This window comes from Oxyura jamaicensis, chromosome 28 (assembly GCF_011077185.1).
Source record: "Oxyura jamaicensis isolate SHBP4307 breed ruddy duck chromosome 28, BPBGC_Ojam_1.0, whole genome shotgun sequence".
In the NCBI taxonomy this organism is placed as follows: domain Eukaryota; kingdom Metazoa; phylum Chordata; class Aves; order Anseriformes; family Anatidae; genus Oxyura; species Oxyura jamaicensis.
Window position 1 is genome coordinate 5,357,523 of NC_048920.1, and position 18,152 is coordinate 5,375,674.

General features: G+C 55.4%; 2 protein-coding genes across 4 annotated transcripts in view; one reads left to right on the forward strand and one right to left on the reverse strand.

Annotated features, from left to right (window-relative positions):
• ZNF414 (zinc finger protein 414) overlaps positions 1-6,238 on the forward strand; it is a 6,504-nt gene extending 266 nt beyond the window's left edge. The window contains exons 2-9 of one of the 2 annotated variants that reach the window (XM_035348242.1): positions 2,135-2,268; positions 2,770-2,871; positions 2,950-3,057; positions 3,325-3,430; positions 3,743-4,272; positions 4,718-4,768; positions 5,362-5,520; positions 5,835-6,238. In XM_035348242.1, coding sequence (XP_035204133.1) covers positions 2,199-2,268; positions 2,770-2,871; positions 2,950-3,057; positions 3,325-3,430; positions 3,743-4,272; positions 4,718-4,768; positions 5,362-5,520; positions 5,835-5,911 — 1,203 coding nt within the window. In that variant the 5' untranslated portion in view covers positions 2,135-2,198 and the 3' untranslated portion in view covers positions 5,912-6,238. The remainder of the gene's footprint in view (positions 1-2,134; positions 2,269-2,769; positions 2,872-2,949; positions 3,058-3,324; positions 3,431-3,742; positions 4,273-4,717; positions 4,769-5,361; positions 5,521-5,834) is intronic. The other variant, XM_035348243.1, reaches the window with a different exon arrangement.
• Positions 6,239-8,091: 1,853 nt separating this feature from the next.
• On the reverse strand, positions 8,092-17,635 carry LOC118179136 (acidic leucine-rich nuclear phosphoprotein 32 family member B). 2 transcript variants are annotated; one of them, XM_035348245.1, is made up of 6 exons: positions 17,455-17,635; positions 14,188-14,337; positions 13,612-13,734; positions 12,305-12,503; positions 11,363-11,974; positions 8,092-9,969 (listed from the first exon to the last, which is right to left on the reverse strand). In XM_035348245.1, the coding sequence occupies exons 1-5, from the start codon at positions 17,506-17,508 to the stop codon at positions 11,802-11,804; spliced, it is 699 nt and encodes a 232-aa protein (XP_035204136.1). In that variant the 5' UTR covers positions 17,509-17,635; the 3' UTR covers positions 8,092-9,969; positions 11,363-11,801. The 2 variants fall into 2 exon arrangements, with proteins under 2 accessions (XP_035204136.1, XP_035204135.1); XM_035348244.1 differs by having other exon boundaries at positions 11,363-11,977; positions 17,455-17,634.
• Between the last annotated feature and the right edge of the window lie 517 nt (positions 17,636-18,152).

Genomic DNA, 18,152 nt, shown 5'->3' on the forward strand with positions numbered 1-18,152 from the left:
GGGGGGGGGGGTGTGAAGCCGTGCACCCCGACCCCCCAGAGCAGGTGGGGGAAGAGGTTTGGAGGGGATGGGGCTCAGCCCGTGGGGATGCCAGGGCTGCGTTGTCTCGCGGGACTACTGGCCGCGAGGGCTGCTGGCCACAGCTCAATTGTTGGGGGGGAGGGCAGTTGGGGGCTACCAGCCACGGGGGCTAGTAGCTGGCGGTGCATTATTATTGGGGTGCTATTCAAAATACTAGGGGTCTGGGGGGGGGGCTACCGGCCACAGGGGCTAGTAGCCACGGAGCCACGGACATACTGCAGACAGGAGCACTAGCCGGGGGGGGGGGGGGGGGGGGGCTGCCGGCCGTGGGGGTGCTCACCATGGGGCAGGGAGCCGAGGGCCCCCCCAGAACTAGAGGGTCCCTGCGCTTGCTCAGCTGTCACCTCCCAGCAGAGCGGCCACATGAGCCCCTTGTTCCCAGCCTTTTGTCTCCTCTCCCACACCGAGGAGCTGCTGTAGGAAGTCTGCCTGTTGTGCAGAGATGCTCAGAAGGGATTAATTGTCCTGTTTATCTCCCCGGGTGGATTTGTGAACCACTTCTGTGCTTGCCAATAAGCATAAACCTTCTTGTTCACTTGAGGGAGATGATCTTTATTAATTATTAACTGAATCGACACTGGAGGCTGCTCCAGGTGACAAACGCCCTGCTCACCCCCTTGACCCCCGACAAAGGATTTCTCTGGGGTCCCACAGGAGCTGGAAGAGTGGGTTCCAGCAGGGTTCAGGGAGCCTGACCCTGCAGCAGGAAAACCCAGTGAAAAGTGGCACTGGGTTTGCGGTGGCTCCAGCATTTGGGTTTCCAGGGCAGGATTTGCACTGGATCTGGGGGGAGGGGGGGGCGGGGGGGGGGTCACAGCTGCGGTGGCTGTGTAGGGTCATCAGGGATGGAGGCAGCAGCAGGTCAGCAGTGCTTGGCTTGGGGCATCACATTCAGGGCTGCAAAACAGAGCGAATGAGAAGTGCCCTGTTGTGTCAGACACCATCCCACAGGAGGTGAGAAATGGCAGCAAAACGATGCAGGTGCCACCAGCTCCCCGAAATTCAGGGCCTGAGGCCAAGTGTGCAGCAATGTAATGGGGCCACCTCTGCTGCAAGGGGTGTGATGTCGAGGAGATCCCTCTCTGCTCGGTTATTCCTCCGGCCGCCTCAGGCCTATGGCTTTGTTTGCAGTTAACTTGCTTTTTTTATTAATCAGGTAGGGAAAACTGTTTTGCTGGGAAAAAAAAATGGTAGCAAGAATCTTTTGGGGAAGAAAGCATTAAAAATGTTGAGGCAGGGCTGAGTCTTCTTGCTCAGTGCCTCCATACAGCTCCTCACATACAGCTCCTTGAAAAAATGCATTTGAAATAATGAAATTAGTCTGGGTAAGCTGTGGTGTACTGGGGCTGCCAGCTTCTGGGGCACAGATCCTGCTCTCCTCAGGGGCTCCAGCACCAAGCCCCGCAGCGTCTTTGGGTGTTACAGCTTGGCTGTGACCTTCCTCCCATCCCTCGTGGATGTGCTTCCCAATAGGGCTCACAATTCCGCTATGCCCCAACAATATGTTTAAAGATGATTTTCTCCAGAAAAGCTGAGAAAATGCCTCTAAGAGCAGATGCTAGTGGGCACATCCAGCTGTGAGCAGGGCAGCACAGATATGGGTGTGCTGGTCTCTGTCATGGAGATTTCAGATGCTTTTTGCTGAGAGCTATCGTTTGACTCGAGAGCTATCGAGTGGCCAAGGCTGGTGCCACGGGCCTGTAAGGCCAAGCCAGTTTGGTTTTGGGGACTGTCTGCTGTAATGTTCATGAAGGAATTGCCCCCAGGCTCCCATCAGCCAGGTATTGGGCCCTGCCGCCATGTTCCTGGTCATGCAGTGGGAGCAGAGACCGGGGTTTGGCGTTACCCAAGGGTGAGAGGTGGAGAGGGATTGTGATGGCTCTGGCTTCGGTGTTTGACAGCTGCTGCCCGTGGAGGGGCTGTGTTGGCAGGCTCTCCCCACAAAGCCCCTTTGAGGCAGGAGCACCGCAGGCACCAAGGGGGAGGAGGAAGTGGTGGCTGTTGTCGTCTCTCCCTGGTGGGCTCTAACCTCTGTCCCTTGCAGTGGGTGCAGCATCGCCAAGAGAAGACGCCATCAGCGGCAAGCCCCTAGCCTTGTGCCTGCCACCAGCTGGGCCATGAAGACAGAGAAGGACGAGGCTCTGCCCCCCTTCTATCTGGGGGGTAAATATGCTGGAGAGGGGGCAGGTGAGTCCCTTGGGAGGCAAAAGGCCTTTTACTCTGGTTGCTGTGGGGTCCCATTTGCTGCAGCTCCTAGGGGCAGTGGCCAGCTGTGGCACTAGAGGGGCTGCTGGTGGCCTCCATGTGGGAGCCATGGCCCCACGCTCCCCTCCAAAGGCCCCCAGTCGGTGCATCCAGGCGGGCAGCATCCAGCAAGGAGCACTCTGAGCACGTGTCTCCTGTGTTGAACCATGCTCCAGGAAGCCAGACCCCCCCCAAGTCCCAAACTGACCGAGCCATGTAAGGTATCCATTTGTGCAGGGTCGGAACGAGGGTACTGGAACCGGGATGTTTGCAAACAGAAACCTGGGTCCAACCACACAGCTGCATTTCGGCAAGCAGTTACCCCCCCCAAACCACCTGAATTCCACCCAGCTCCAAGGCTCGGGGCTGGGGGCCAAGGGTCATGGGTGCATGGCGGCCGCACAGGACACTCACATCTGCTGCCTGATGGCCTCTCCCTTACAGGCTGCAGCGAAGCGGCTCTGCCTGGCGGCCCCATGCCAACAGTGGGGAGTGGAGGAGCCCCCACACAGGACCTGCGGCTGCTGAAGCGCAGACCGGCCTCAGGTGAGCTGAGCACGGTGGGGGTGACACCGCGGGTGACAGCGGGGCGATGGCTGAGGCCAATGCTGTGTCTCCTTCCAGGGAAGCACTACACCTGCTCCAGCTACGGCTGCAAACTGGCCTTCCCCAGCATGCAGGAGCTGATGGACCACCTGAAGGTCCACTACAGACCCACGCAGTCCCTCGAGGGTAAGGGGGATGGTGGGCACCAGGACGCTCCATGATTGCTCCAGGGTGCTCTTTGTTTGGATGGGAGGGGGAAAAGCAAGTTTTGAAGCTGGGGCTCACTGCACAAGATGCCCTCAAGGTGCCTGCGCCCCTGGGAGATGCTGCATTGCCCCAGCCAGCAGTGGGGAGAGCACGGGACAGGACAGGGACATGTTGGTGGGTCCCCCCGCTGCCACAAGGGGTGCAGTGCAGCTGGGGCTGTGCTGACTGCCCCATCTCTTTTTGCAGGCAAAACCTTCCGGTGTCCCACGCTGGGCTGCATGGAAACCTTTCCCAGCATGCAGGACCTCATGGCCCACATGAAGGTGCACTACAAGCCAAACCGCTACTTCAAGTGAGTCCCCACCCCGTCCCCGTCCCCATCCTGCACAGCTCTGCCACCTCCCTGCAGAGCCCTCACAGGTATTGGACAGGCAAGCACATGGCCCCACACCACGTCCCATCTGGGGACACACTGCAGCACCCAGACATCCCCGAGCACCCAGCACACCCCATTTTCAGCCTCACCCCTCCTTCCTCCCCCCAACCCCCCAAGGCGGGGCAGCCCCTGGGAGGGGTCCATGTGCTGTGGGGCAGGGGGGATGCTGCTCCTGGGGCTGTGGGTGGGAACTTCGCCTGGCACTGACACTGCCTGCCAACCCCTCAGGTGTGAGAACTGCCTGCTGCGCTTCCGCACTCACCGCTCCCTCTTCAAGCACCTCCACGTCTGCTCCGACCGTGCCAGCAGCCCCGTGCCACCCCAAAAAGCTGAGAAGCCCATCCCGCCTGCTACCTCCGCCCTGGAGAAGGAGCTCCCGGCCAAGGCAGCCGAGGGACTGCCCAAGCTCCCGAGCATTATCCAGCACACAGAGAAAGAAGCCATCCTTCCCGGTGCGGACACTGCCCCAGCGGCACCCGCCACGCTGCCCGCCAGCCTGCCCGAGCTGCCCAGCTCGCTGGAGGCGATGCCGCTCGTCTCGCCGGCCCCCCACCCCTTCCCGCTGCTGGAGCCCAACCTTTTCGGGCCATCATCCTTGACTCGGTTCTCGGGGCCGCCCCCCTCCTCGGTGCCGTTCCTGTCCTACGTGCACCCATCTCCCTACAGTTTACCTCCACCCCCGGCGCAGCCCCGCTTGCGGCCCTTCATGCCCAGCCATGGCCCCCCCGTCTCCAACGCCGTCTGGAAGAAAACCCAAGGTGAGCGCGGGCAGCCATTAGGGCAAACCTTCTTCTGCTCCCGCCTTGACCAGCAGCTCCTGGATGAGGACTCACCGACGGCCAGCGAGGATCCCTTTCCCCCTACGCCCTCCCAGCCCAGAGCCACTGCAGCCCAGGCCCCCCCCCAGTACCTCTCTGGGCTCCCCTCACCCCACCCCAGCCACCCCCTGCCCCATCCCACCTCTGCTCCCCTCCTCTCCCACCTAAAAAAGAGATGCTCAATTGGAAAAAAAAAATGAAAGCAACCACAAAGAAAAATAATAATAAATAACCAACCTCCAAATTTTCCCAGCCCTGCTGCTGCTCCCTGGCATACTGGGGCGCGAGACGGGGGCTGGGCCAGGCCTGCCCCCCTCCCCAACATCCCCCCCCACCAGGGAGGGGAAGACCTAATGCTTGTCTTGCCCCTCGATTCCCTCCGCAGGTGTGAGTGTCAGCCCACTCCTCCCATGCTTTGGCTCAGGAGTGACCGCAGGTTAGTTTGGCACTACTGGTTGGGGGCTGCTTTCTGACACTGAGGGGGTGGGGGGGGGAGGAAGGGGGGACACAGGGGAGGTGAGAGGTCCCTTGGGGGCCGTGATGCTCCCCGGAGCACAGCGGGGAGGGCGGGCACCCTTGTTTTTGGGAGCCCTCCATAGAGGAGCTGCTCCCCAGGTAGGCTTGGAGACTGGGGGGATTAACTGGCTGCACCTCCCCCCTCCCCCCCCCAAGGAGCTGCTGAGCCTGGTTGTATCGGCAGCATGAACTGGGGGTGCAGCTGCTTCTTGGACTCAAAAGACCGGCATTTTCCTGGCCCCCTGTGGCCAAGCTGGAAACCACCTGCTTTTGCTCTGCCCGCACAGAGGCGATAGGCAAAGGGGGTCAGAGCAGCACAGCTTCGCACAATGCCAACAGCCAGCTCTACACTTAGACTTGGGGTCACCCCCCCCCCCCAGCACGGAGGGGACCCTGTGTGTATGCAGGGCTGGGAGCAGGGGCTTCCACCCCCGAATCCCTCTCTGCACGGGGCTCCCACCCCCGGGGGCTCCCCAGCGAGCGCTGTGCTTCCCTCCTTGCCCACCCTTGCAGGGCACGCCTCCAACAGCCGCATTGTGTGGGAGCACACGCGGGGCCGCTACACCTGTATGCAGTGCCCCTACTCCACCGCCTCGCGGGAGGAGATGACGCTGCACATCGAGGACCACCGCAAGAACCTGCCGCCACCTGGGCGCCTGGACGCAGACGTGGGTACGGCCTTGGGGGGGGTACAGGGAGGGTGCAGGGATTCCCCCCCCCCACATGCCCACATGCTCTCATTACGTGGGCTCGACCAGCTCTGTGCACTCTGGATGCTGAACTGAGCTGATTCCCCCGTTTCAGGGGAAAGAAGGCATCAGTGGGGACAGCCCCACTGCCTGCCCCGTGTCACCATTGGAGTGGGCAGCACCCCGGGGTACAGTGTGCCCCTGATCCCCAGCAGTGCCCCAGGGGGGCTGCATGCCCCCTGCCATATCCCAGGAGCTCAACCCTAGCCCTGACAGCTCTCTTGCCTCTCCCTCCAGATTTCGGGGTGGGCCTCGCCTCCTTCCACTCGAAGCTGACGCCGGAGATGGAGAATTCCCTGTACTCGCAGCTCTGAGGGGCCTGGCCCCCGCTGGGGATCCCCCCCACCCTGGCTGGGCAAAGGGCACCGCAGACCCCATGCCACCGCACTGGGACAGGGACACTGGGAGCATCGCCCCAGCATGGGGTGGCAGAAGGGGGACAACCTTTGTTTTCTTGACTTTCTACTCCCCTCTACTCCCTTTTATTTTTGGAAACGCTGAGCCCCTGGACCCTGTGTCTCTCCCGCTCCTAAAAGTTTTTCATTGCCCCAGGGACTCAGGGGGAGCCTGGTGGATGCTCTAGAGGTGGTGGACTTCTCTGAAATGAGGTCTGGAAGTTAATAAATGAGAAGTGTACAGGAGCAGTGGCTGGGAGAGCCTCTGTGGGGCCACGTGTTGGGGGGCAATGGGCAAAGCTATGCTAGTCCTCAGGAGCCCCCCCAAAAAAACACAAGAAGCAGATGGGGAATGGGGGGGGCAGGGCTCCCCCAGTGGGTCCCAAAATGGGGGGGGGGAGGAGAAGTGGTGGGTTTGGAACAGGGGGTCCCTGTATCCCCTTGTGAACAGGTCCCAAACCATACAGGGCTCCTGAGGCAGCACCATCCCAGTGAAGTTTGCACCAAAGCAGGTCTAGGGGCAGTCCCCACCCTTCTGCCTGGCTAGGAGCCCTGCAGCATCCAGGGAGGGGGAAGATGCACAGGGATTTTGATTTCCTTGAGCTGGAACAAGGTAGCCATGCCCCTTGTATCAGCACTGTCTGGATGCAGCCCCAGGAAATGCATGCTCCCACCCCAGGCTGCTGGTACCAGAGGTGTAGTGCCTGAAGTACAACAGTGAAGAAGAGCCTAAAATAGCAGTGCTGTGCCCCAGCACCAGCCCTAGAGCAGGGGGAGCATCCAGCCCAGCCCCATGGCACTGCGCCATTCCCTCTAGCTCAGCTCCTGTGCATCCCACCTAGGGAGGGCTGCAAGGAGCCCCAGGTCCCTCCTTCACCCACTGAGCTCTGCTCCAAGGGGCTGGAGTTGCTGCAAGTGATGGCTGCAGCTTGCTTGCCCCCCTGCAGGAGACCCCCCCAGGCCCTCCCCAACCACACACAGCAGCTGTGGCAGGATGCACATACAGGGTTCCTGCAGCACAGTTGGAGCTACACTTTCCCCAGCACACTGACCCCATTATACAGGTCCTGTTGGGGGGGGGGGCTGCAGGGAAAGGGAAGCAAGGAGAGGGGAGCAGCCCCAGCAGGGGTTGTACCTGTAGTAGAAAGGGGAGCCCCCACTCTGGAGTGGGCTGAGCAGCAGCAGAAAGGGGTCTCTGCACAACCAGCCCTGGAGCTCTGCTCCTCCACACAGCTCCTCACACTGGCGCAAGAGCAAGGTGCTGGGCACCCTAACCTTGCAAAGAGCCCAAGGTGAAGCCCATGGCTGTGCAGATCTAGCACAGCAGCAGCTCACCAGAGCCAGGCTGGGACCACAGCAATGCAAAGGGCACCTCCAGCCCCCAGGGAGTGATGCACAGCTCACATATCAGCCTCCCTGACCCCTCCGGCAGCTCCCAGCTTGAGGGCAGGGTTTGGGTGCACCCCCAAAACCCAGAACTGGGGCTGCTCACCCACCTACTCCTCACCCTGCACCACCCTGGAGCTGTAAGCCCTGTCCTCAGCAGAGCTGAGCATCCAGCAGAACTGAAGATTAGAAATGTCTTAAAACTAAGACCTCTCAGCATTTAAGACTTCCCATACAGATCGTAAGAGCAGACGCACTGACCTGGTTCCCTAAAAAATAGCTCCTGCAGATATCCATGAACCTTGCTGTGGCCACTTCCAAGAGCAGCACAACAGAGCTAAGGCTGCATCATCCCCACAGAGCCCCCACATTCATGCAAGGACCCCTCCGTAACAAGCTGTTCCACACCCCTCCTCCCCAATGCAATTCCCTACCCCAAAGCCCCCATCCCCACCGCCACCCCATAAACAGCCCTGCCATGCCCAAGCCAGCCCTGCAGAGCAAGGACAAACTGCACTTATCAAGAATACACTCAGTTGTGGCTCAGAGCAAAAAAAGGCCATGTCTGGGTGAACAGGACAGTCACCCCTCCTGAGGAGATCCAGCTGCTCAAGTAAAACTGCCCCAGAGCTTCCAACCCAGGACTTCTGCAGGCTGCTTGCAGCTCTGGTGTTCCTAGCACAGGGGCAGTGAAGACAACATTCATTGCAATGGATTTTTAAAAACTGAAGTCTTTATTAAAAGATTTATCCAAATTTTGTAACAAAAGATACAAAAGGGCCGGAGATCTTTATTTCTGGGACTAGTCTGACCAATCAAAACCTGACAGTTACTAGGCTAATATAAAATCCATACAATCTGCTAAAAATGCAGGGAAAAATTAGAAGTAACTGCTGCTCTGATTTTTTTTCTTAAATTCCTTTAACATTTATAAGTTACTCAGTTTGCATTTTACAGGAGTAGTTCTTCTCCGAATGGTTACAGCTACTGTACAATGCAAGACAACAGCAAGAACAGAACAAAGCAACAGAGACTCAGATGTGCTGCAACACACACCGCTCCTGAAGGAACTGCTGTGAACCTCACCTCCAAGTGCTGGCTGCTGACAGATTGCCCCAAGCAACAACCAGGAGCTCCATGCAGCACCAGTGCCCCCGAGCCCCAGTACTGTGCTCCTCCCAGAGGAGCAGCAGCTGCCCTGCCCGAGCACCGCTGTCCCAGCACCCAACAGTTCCCACCCCTGGAGGCCACGGGGGCCAGGTCTCTCTAGAAGCTATCAGCTGTGCCTGTGCAGTCTGAACACCTCGAGGCAGAGGACGGAAGGGCCAAAGGCCCTGCAGTGGAGAGCCACCCCTGGCCAATCCCCCCCCCCTTCCCTGCTCCAGACACCCCAGGTCAGAGGGAGATGCGGTCCACAGTGCTGTCTGTGCTCCTGCAATGCGCAAATAGCCTGAATGGGAACGAGCTGGACTTCTAATCAATGCAATTCTCTTCATGCTGAAAAGGAAGGAGGACAACGCATACACCAGGCTAGCACTGAGGCAACTGTCCAGAGCTGTTACTGGCTAGCAGAAGGACCCTGAGAATATATAGGCTAACACGGTCTCCCGGGGAATGCCGAGTTAGGTGCATCACAGTGATACTGGTTGAACATGTTCTGTACAGTGCGAAATGGAGTTTGACAGAAGTACAGTATCCCTAAACCTGCTATTTCCTGTCTCTTCCTAAAGACTGCTATGGTGATGAGAAACCTCATCATGGCAGAGGCTCACAGCCACAAATCAGCCCTACTTGGGCATGCAAGTGGAAATTATTACATGGTCATCAGGAAAAATATTCCAGTTTATAAAAAAAAAAAAAAAAACAGGAAAGCAAGTACAGGGCTACTGCAAGGTGCATCACCAGAGGTACCAGGGTCTTGTAAGCAGTCAACCCCCCCACCCAAGACCCCAGGCACCCCACATCCCCAGCACTAAAGTATCTTCAAGCATCTCCAGAGATCACATCACCATTTTTTTTCTGATCAGAGAGACCTCAGTGATCATTTGCTTAGAGTCCATTCAGATGAACCAGATTTGCACCCACTGCTCAAGATTGCTCAAGCGTCTTCAGAAAGCAGGTCTGAGGGCATGCAGATAGCAAACACCTTCTTTGCTGTCAGGCAGGGTGGTGAGCTGGAGCTCTGGGTCCAGTGTGGCAAGGCTGATATCAGACATGAAAGATACCCTAGGAGGATTTTTTTTTTTTTTTTGCAAACTGCTGCACAAACCACAGAACGGAGAAAGCCTTTGGTCATGAGATACTTGTGAGAAAGAGAGCCTTGTATGGAAGATTCCCCTGAATGCCTACAGTATTCTACATCTTAAAAAAATATATTGTGGACGCTGCAGCCATACAAAGGGGGGAGGAGTGGGAGACAGGGATTTACAGTCTCACATAGACACAACGGGGAAGTTAAGACAAGCACAGTCATAGTCTGTAAAACTGATTGGCTTGCTAGGATCAGTCATCCTCATCATCCTCTTCATCTTCTGGATCTTCCTCTCCTTCATCCTCTAGATTTCGTTTTCTCTTTTCCCCTCGTGGAAGGTCTGCAAAAAGAGGTGAAGCATGAAGCTCTGTTCAGTCTTGTGGAACAGCACTCAAACTGTGGCTACAAGATGCATTAGCCACAGCTTGCCAATGAACAAGCACAGACTAGACTCTCACCATTACAGAACAGAGATCCACACTGCTCAGCTTCCCATGCTACTAAAAAGCACAGACCAATATGAGACATTAACTATTTTTTATGCCCGCTAAGCATCCCACATTTCATCAAGTGCTTCAAAAGGCTTTTTTGAAGAGCGCTCTCAAAAGTACAGGATCTGTAGAATTCAGTCTTTTCTAACCAAACTGATGCAAGGTCATTTAAAGTCATGCCAGCCACTATATTCTATCAACATTAATTTGGGTGCTTACACCCTGTTAGAACTAAAGGATGGACTCAAGTTCAGGTTTACTACCCTCTCTGTAGCTGACAATCACAGAATCACAGAATTTTCTAGGTTGGAAGAGACCTCAAGATCATCAAGTCCAACCTCTGACCTAACACTAACAGTCCCCACTAAACCATATCCCTAAGCTCTACATCTAAACATCTTTTAAAGACCTCCAGGGATGGGGACTCCACCACTTCCCTGGGCAGCCCGTTCCAGTGTCTAACAACCCTTTCGGTAAAGAAGTTCTTCCTAAGATCCAACCTAAAACTCCCCTGGCGCAACTTAAGCCCATTCCCCCTCGTCCTGTCACCAGGTACATGGGAGAACAGACCAACCCCCACCTCGCTACAGCCTCCCTTGAGGTACCTGTAGAGAGCAATAAGGTCACCCCTGAGCCTCCTTTTCTCCGGGCTAAACAGTCCCAGCTCCCTCAGCCGCTCCTCGTAAGACTTGTTCTCCAGGCCCCTCACCAGCTTCGTAGCCCTTCTCTGGACTCGCTCAAGCACCTCCATGTCCTTCTTGTAGCGAGGGGCCCAAAACTGAACACAGTACTCGAAAGAGAGGAACATGTGAGCATTCTTGTCCTCTGACAAGAGAGGAACATGTGAGCATTCAAGAGCATCTCCTCACAAAGACTGCTAACATGAGCTTCCATGACAGAAGCCCTAATCCTGCAAAAACTATCAGGTCAAGCTATTCAGAACTGGTTCCCTAGGCAATTTACCTCTGCTATTTGGCACACCTACCCAGTTCAGTAAGCATTAATAGGCACTGAACCTTGTTTCCCCATCACCACTGCATGACCCTTAGGTTACAGATGTTATACTGTAGTTAGCTCAGGCATAAGCAGCAGCTTAGCAGTGCCCGCAAGTAGGAGTGCTTATCAAGGAAAAGCTGAAGGCAACAACAGCACAGCACAGAAGCATTGGAAGCTCTTAGAGTCCAGAGAATGTGCAAGACTGTCAATGCAGCTTTGCAAACAGTTTGTTACAATTCAACTTACCATCATCAGCTTCATCATCTTCTTCATCCTCACCATCTTCCTCCTCATCCTCCTCCTGGAACCAAAACAAGACACCTTGTTACACAAGCCACAATCCCATGAGCAAGGTGTAATTCTGTAACCACACTTTACTTCACCTCTTCTCCTGCCTTACTCTAACCTAAGGGTGAGAGGTACAAGCTGAGCATGGAGAAGCTCATGCTTCCTCAGTAGCCTCTTGCATCCCTTAGAAGTGAGGGGGTGTACAGTTTTATCACTTCAAGTCACAGAAGTATCAATCCAAGCAGTAAACAAATACTGAACAGGCAAACTCGTTGGATGGAGTCAAGAGGTAGCCAGATGGGAAAAGCCAGAGTCCAAGGCAGGACCCCTTGGATCTGCCCATGAAGAAGCATCTGACACCTGGTCAGATGGGTCATAAGATTAAGGGACGAACACACTACCAAACATCCAACACACTGCTGCAGATGTACACTGACAACAGAAGTCTCACCTCATCATCTACGCCATCCTCCTCCTCTTCACCTTCCAGGTCATCATCATCATCATCTTCTTCATCAATGACTTCTTCATCCAAATCATCTTCCTCATCATCATCCTCCTCTTCCTCACCTTCTATCAAAAGAAGAAGGTAAGCATTACAGTTTCAAAATACTTGCTATTCCCAGAGAGTATGCTCACACCTCCTGCTCCAGCACTACATGAGCAATAGCCAGGAAATAACAGAGAACAAGCATGCACAGGGAGTGCCAGCAACAAGCCCTGTCAGCCTGCAGCACGTCTCACTTCTCATGCTGCCTGCCAAAGGAAGGAATGGGGAGGGGCTGCCCCTACTTCAGCAGGGAGTTATAATTGCCTTTTTTTTTTTTTAACAACACAATCACACAGAAGGGAAAAAGGGGCTGTTCCCCAGCAAGAAAGCCAGGAGGAGAAAATCCTTACCTTCCCCATTCTCGTACTCATCTTCCAGTCCATCCCCATCTGCTTCAGGGTCTGAGTCAGGGGCTTCCTGGTCATCAGCATCAAACCCATCTAGGTAGGTGAGCTGGGGCAGAAGGGTGAACACACTCTCCCTGTAGTTGATGAGCATTGTCACCTCACAGTTGAACAGGTCCAGACTATGCAGGTTTGGCAACTTTTTCTGCAAAGATCAAGTCAGTAGATCATTTACAAATCAACAGTATTAGAGGATCACACAGCCATCAGAATATAGCTGGTTTACTACCCATACCTATGACAAAGTCTTTGCATGCATTATTTTCACCTTGTGCTCCCCTGGTGGAGATAAGTTGCTGCTTTTGCAAAGCGTAAGGTAACATTCACACTGAAATACAACTCCTTTATTCCAGCTCCTCTGTCCTACAGCTTCCCCTCCTTGAAGACAGTTCCCTTTGAAGCTGTATGGGAATCTTAATTCCTCTTGGACGGAGCAGGCAAACACACAGTGCCCAGCTCCCACAAAGCAGGAGAGATCACTAAACCAGACTCACCCTGCCCAAAAACATCAAGCAAAATACCAGAGAGCACAATACAGGCAGCAGACCAAAGCAGTGTCTGCAGACTAAACCTGATATGCCTTTCAGCACAGCCACAGCAGCTCTTCCAAACAGGCTATCACACTGTGCACCAGGCTAAGTAAAGGAGAGCAGTTGCAAGCTCTTTCTGAAAGGGATGGAGGGACCAAAGGCAATAGCTACAGAGGCAAAGACCCTAGAGCAGGCCTTTCACAACTACAGAGTCTAAAAGACAAGGCAAGAGCCTTCTTTGGGGGCAGTTTAGATACACCAGGGATGCATTTCTGCATTTATAACAGGAACCCCCTGCAATGCAAGTTGTGACAGCACCCTGAGTGCGAGGGTCACAGCCCAGCAGGACAGCATCTTTGGACTGATGCAATGGTGTCCCTCACTGGTGTCCAAGAAACTGATCTCCATGACACCCCAGGTGCCACCTACCTCAAACTGCATCCGACCCATTAACGGTCCTTTCTCAGATGGACACTGAGCACTGCATCCACAGTTCTACTCATCCAGCCCAATTTCATGCTTCTTTTAGCAACTGGCTGCTGGTTTTCCAGACAGTGGAGCCATTAACTATTAGCCCAGCCTCAAATTGGACCCACTCATCTGTTCCCATCAGAACCACGAAGTGCTGTTGGAACAGTTACCAAGATGTTGGACTTCTGCTGCACAGACATGCTCCCCAAAGGAAATGTCATCCCTTAGATCCCAGCACAGCCTTTCACTCACCAAGGGCTCCAGAGTATTGATGTCTTTGATCTTGTTGCCGCTTAGATTCAAGTGTGTCAGGTTAGGAGTTCTCTCTGCTAGAACTTCAAGGCCACCAGAAATCCGGTTATCACTCAGCTCCAGCTGCCAGGAGGAAGCATCATATGGTCACAAAGTGCTTTTCAGCTTCTGACACAGGGAATAACATTCCCTGACAACCAGACTACAACAAAACCCCGTTCATTAGAGAAGCAATTCCAGTTTTGAGACCCTTTTTCCACAAGCTAACATAGCATTCCCAGCCACTTGTGTACTGCAGGATTACATATCCTGCTATCTAACTGCAATTTCTAAAATCTAAAATACACTACTGAAGTTTTTCAACATAACAAAAGCAAGAGAGAAATGTTAAAAATACGAGCTCAAAAATACTCTCCAATATTAGAAAACATCCTCTCTCACACAGCTTACAAGCCTCAAAGGAAAGAGCAGAATCAAATTGTGTTTTTCCTGGGCTGTTGCAGGAAAAGTTCTCACCAGGGCAGCATGGTCTCAGAACAAGGACTGCTAAGAGATAGAACCACAGGTTTGACTCACCTTCCGGAGTTTGTTAAGCTTGGGTAAATTGGAGACAGACAGCAAGTTGATGTTGATCATGCTGAGGAACTCCAGGTTCTCAAAATCTGAAGAGAGACCAACGATCTTCCCATCATCCGAACGGCAGTTATCAAGAACCAGTTCCTTCACCTAGCAACAGAAACACTCAGAAGTTGTCACTGCATTCCCAAGTCAAGCCTCACCTCAAGTCTACCAAGCTGACATTAGGCCGAGTGACTGACATTTCACAGCAGCATGTATCTGAAGGTCCCCCCTACTCACCTTAAGGAGCACCCAAGGTCTTAAAAGCCAAATAATTTCTGTAAGAGCACAAAGTCAGCATCTGTAACTGTGGCAAGGATTTTACATGCTGTGCAGCATGCTACCACTGTATCACATCATATGATTCCAGCCAAGGTCTGCCTTCTCTACTAGGAAACCTTCAGGGGCTGAACCATGAAGCTGCAAAGCATCTCACACACAAGGCCTCAAAAAGCTTCCAGAGTTGCACTTTAGGCTGAACTAACCAAAGGCCAAACATCACCTGGTTCTGTCATCCTCTTCAGATCTCCCCACAACACTAGACCTGCCTTGGGCACTTAAAAACCTGCCCCCAAAGGATTTGTTTCACTGAAAGCATATGTTCCCAGTAGAAGTCTCAGCACAGAGCAAAAACTCTACTCTCCAAAACCTCCAGGCCCTTCACAAGGGGGCCGCTGATGGCATATATTTTGCCAAGCACTAACTACATACACAGAAGGAATCTATTCCTGGTAATTCAGCACAAAATCCCTTGTGCCATTACAACCATAAAGTACAGCAGTAATCTGCTCCCCCCGCTCCAGACAACCAAAGGGCAGACATACCTGGCACCCTCCTCTCTCCCTGAAGCACAGAATGCTCCAGCTCCAGTTCTCATGGGCCATTCTTAAGACTTGCTTTTACCCCACACATTCTTCACAGCACATTGCAAAAATTAGTGTTGGCTAGAAAGCTTGTGATGCTCTCCAAATTCCTCCTCTGCAGCTATCCAGTTTTACCTCTCCTGCTCACATCAGCCAGAAGTCATTTGAAATTCACTTTGTCCTACTAGAAGCAGACTTTCTTGTGCTTGTGAAGTTGCCAGGGCAGGCCAAAAGCTCAGAATGAGTTAACACAAACTCCAGAAGTGGCTGTACTGGTCAAGGCTCTAAACTCAGCAGCAAACAAGCTCAACTGGGAGTTTTGCAGTTGAGCTAATTTTGCTCCTCAGACAAAAGTCTCTGATTAAACTAAGACTCAGTCCCCCAGCATAAAGGCAACCAAAGCCAGCACTTCACAGCTGCCACTTGGTTGGTGCAGCCACAGAGGTGATAGTGAACATTACTAGGTTAAGAACCAACCTAGCTGCAAAGAGACCTGCTTTAACTTGGACCAGCGCCTTGCCCTGGATGGCAGAACAAATGCTGCAGCTGGCAGTGCAACAGCAGAACAGGACTGAGCAGCCAGGCCTGCTTCTTCCAGCAGCAGTACTAGCTCGTACCAGCCTCGGCTGCAGGGCACGCACGCTCTGAGCCTGCTAGTTTCCCCAGCATGCCACTCACTCAAATTCCTGGTGTCAAACAAGAGGAAACCTGCAGCTGGAAGCCTTGAAGGGACACTTCTACTCTTCAAACCATTCTTGTTTTGCAAGTTCCTTTACCATCTGTGAAGGCTTTAACCTCTACCACAACCTCCATTTACAGCCTTTTTTTCCCTTATGCTCCAGCTTGATTTTAAGCTGCCCATGGCAACATGCCGCAGAGACGCAGTGATCTGTCACAAGAGATAGGTGACAGCCACAGCTATCTTGCTATAAGGATGCCAGTGGGGCCACAAGGCTGGCCTCAGATAAGGGCAGGCCTTGTTTCTGAAGCACTGCCCACTGAGCACAGTGGCAGTGAGCCAGCTCCCAGGAGCAGAGGCTGAAAGGATAACACAAATGCTTTGGAAAGCTTTAAAAATCCAACCCTCAAGCCTCAGCTGACCACTGCGTACAGCTTGATCTAATCACTCCAGCAGCGAGGCAGTTTAACTGGCCCCATCAGATGAGGAGACATCATTCATGCGAAGGACATACTAGCCACAGGCAGGCACTGGGAAGCAGAAAGTTCAGCCAAGGAGGCATTGGAGGAGTACAGCAAAGGAAACTGAGCAGTGAAGTGATTTAATGCAGTTCAGCTATCACCTCATTTTTTATTTTTTAATGTTAGACAGATTTAGCACAGCACCTCCATGATTCCTCATGTCCCTGCTGTGGCACCAAAATTCCTCTCCTCTGAGAAGCTGGCCAGCAACCTTCAGAAACTCCACTCACACAAATATGGCCCGAGCACGGGAATTTCCACCCCTGATGTCAACAGCCACGTTCTCTCCCCTACCAGGACACCCAGTGCAGGGCTTGTGCAGCGAGCCCACACAATCCTGGCTGCTTCTGCGCAGGAGCCGAGCTGTAAATCACCAGCGGTGGGGAAAGCACAACCTGTGCTGCTCCTTTGGAGTGCTGTGGTGTCGCGGAAGCGGCATCCCGAACTGGAAGCCCTCCACGTCCCTCTCGTTAGCCAGAAGAGGCCCAGGAGCTGGCACGGAGTCTTCCCCCGTCTCCCAGCCCGCAGCGGGAGCTCGGCGGTACTGCAGGCCGGGGCTGGAGGAAGCTCTGGCGGAGGAGCAGCGCATGGCCGTGCTCGGAGAACCCCTGGCTGCAGAGGGGCGAGGCCGGAGGCACACACACACGCGGAGGCAATCCAGCCTGCTGCGGGCACCCTGCGCGGCCGGGAGCCTGGGGGAGCATCCACCAGCGGCCCCTTCCCCACCCCTCTCCCCCCTCCCTTTCCTTCAGCCCGGAGGCCTCGCCCCGGGCCCCCGCGGCCCGCCCAGGCCCCTCCATGGCGCCCGCGGGCGGCGGGAAGGGCGGCGGGGGCCTGCGGCGCCCCGGGGCCGCCCCTAACATGGCCGAGCCGCGTGCGCGGGGCCGCTCCGGCCATGTTAGGCGGCCCCGGAGCGGCGGGAGCCATCTCAGCCCGGCGCCGCCCGCAGCCATCCCGGGCGAGCCCCCGGGCACGGGCACAGCGGCGGCCCCAGGGCTCGAGGGAGCGCAGCCCGGGCCCCGCGGAGCCACCCCTACATAGCGCCACCGCCTCCACCCGCCGCCGCCCCCAGCGGTGCGTGGTCCCCAGGCCGAGCCGAGCCGGCCCGGGCCGGCCCTCGCTGCCTTTCCCTTTCCCCTTTCCCGCCATGCGGCCGCGGTACCTCGCCCGGCTTCTTGTTGCGCAGCTCCAGCGTGAGCCGCTTCTTCATCTCCATCCTCCCGCCGTGCCGTGCCGTGCCGAGCCGAGCCGAGCCGCAAAACCCCCACGTCGAACCGAGCCGAGCCGAGCCCGCGCACGGCCGCCGCTTATATAGAGGAAGGCGCCAACGGCAACAAAGGCGGCCCCGCGCTGCGCCCCCTGGCGGCCCCGCGCCGCGCCGCACCGCGCAGCCCCTGGCCCCGCCGCACGGCAGCGCCCCCTGCCCGGCACCGGCCTGGGGGGCTCAGGGGGGCGGCCCCCGGCAAAACGGGGTGCGGGGAGCGGGGCGGCTCGTCCTTCACCCCCCCCGTCTTGTTATGGGGACGCTGAGAAGGGCCCGCGGGGCTCACAACCAGGATGGGGTCTGTCCCTGTCCTTCAGGCGTGGTGTCTGGGGTAGGAGGTTGACCTCCAGGCCTGTGGCACCCAACCGGGCTGTTCCTGGTTGTGTCTGACCGAGAGAGCTCAGGCGGCCACGCTGTCGTCAGTCACAGGGTACATGAGGCCCTGTGGGGCTCTGCCCCAGCCCTGTTCAAACCAGCACAAGGTCACCACAGGACCTCTCTGTCGCCAACGGGGTCACCACGGTGTTTCACCTCCCAGCTCCGGCCACCGCCCCCAGGGACCCCCATCAGGGCCTCAGGGATGAGTTGGGGTCCCA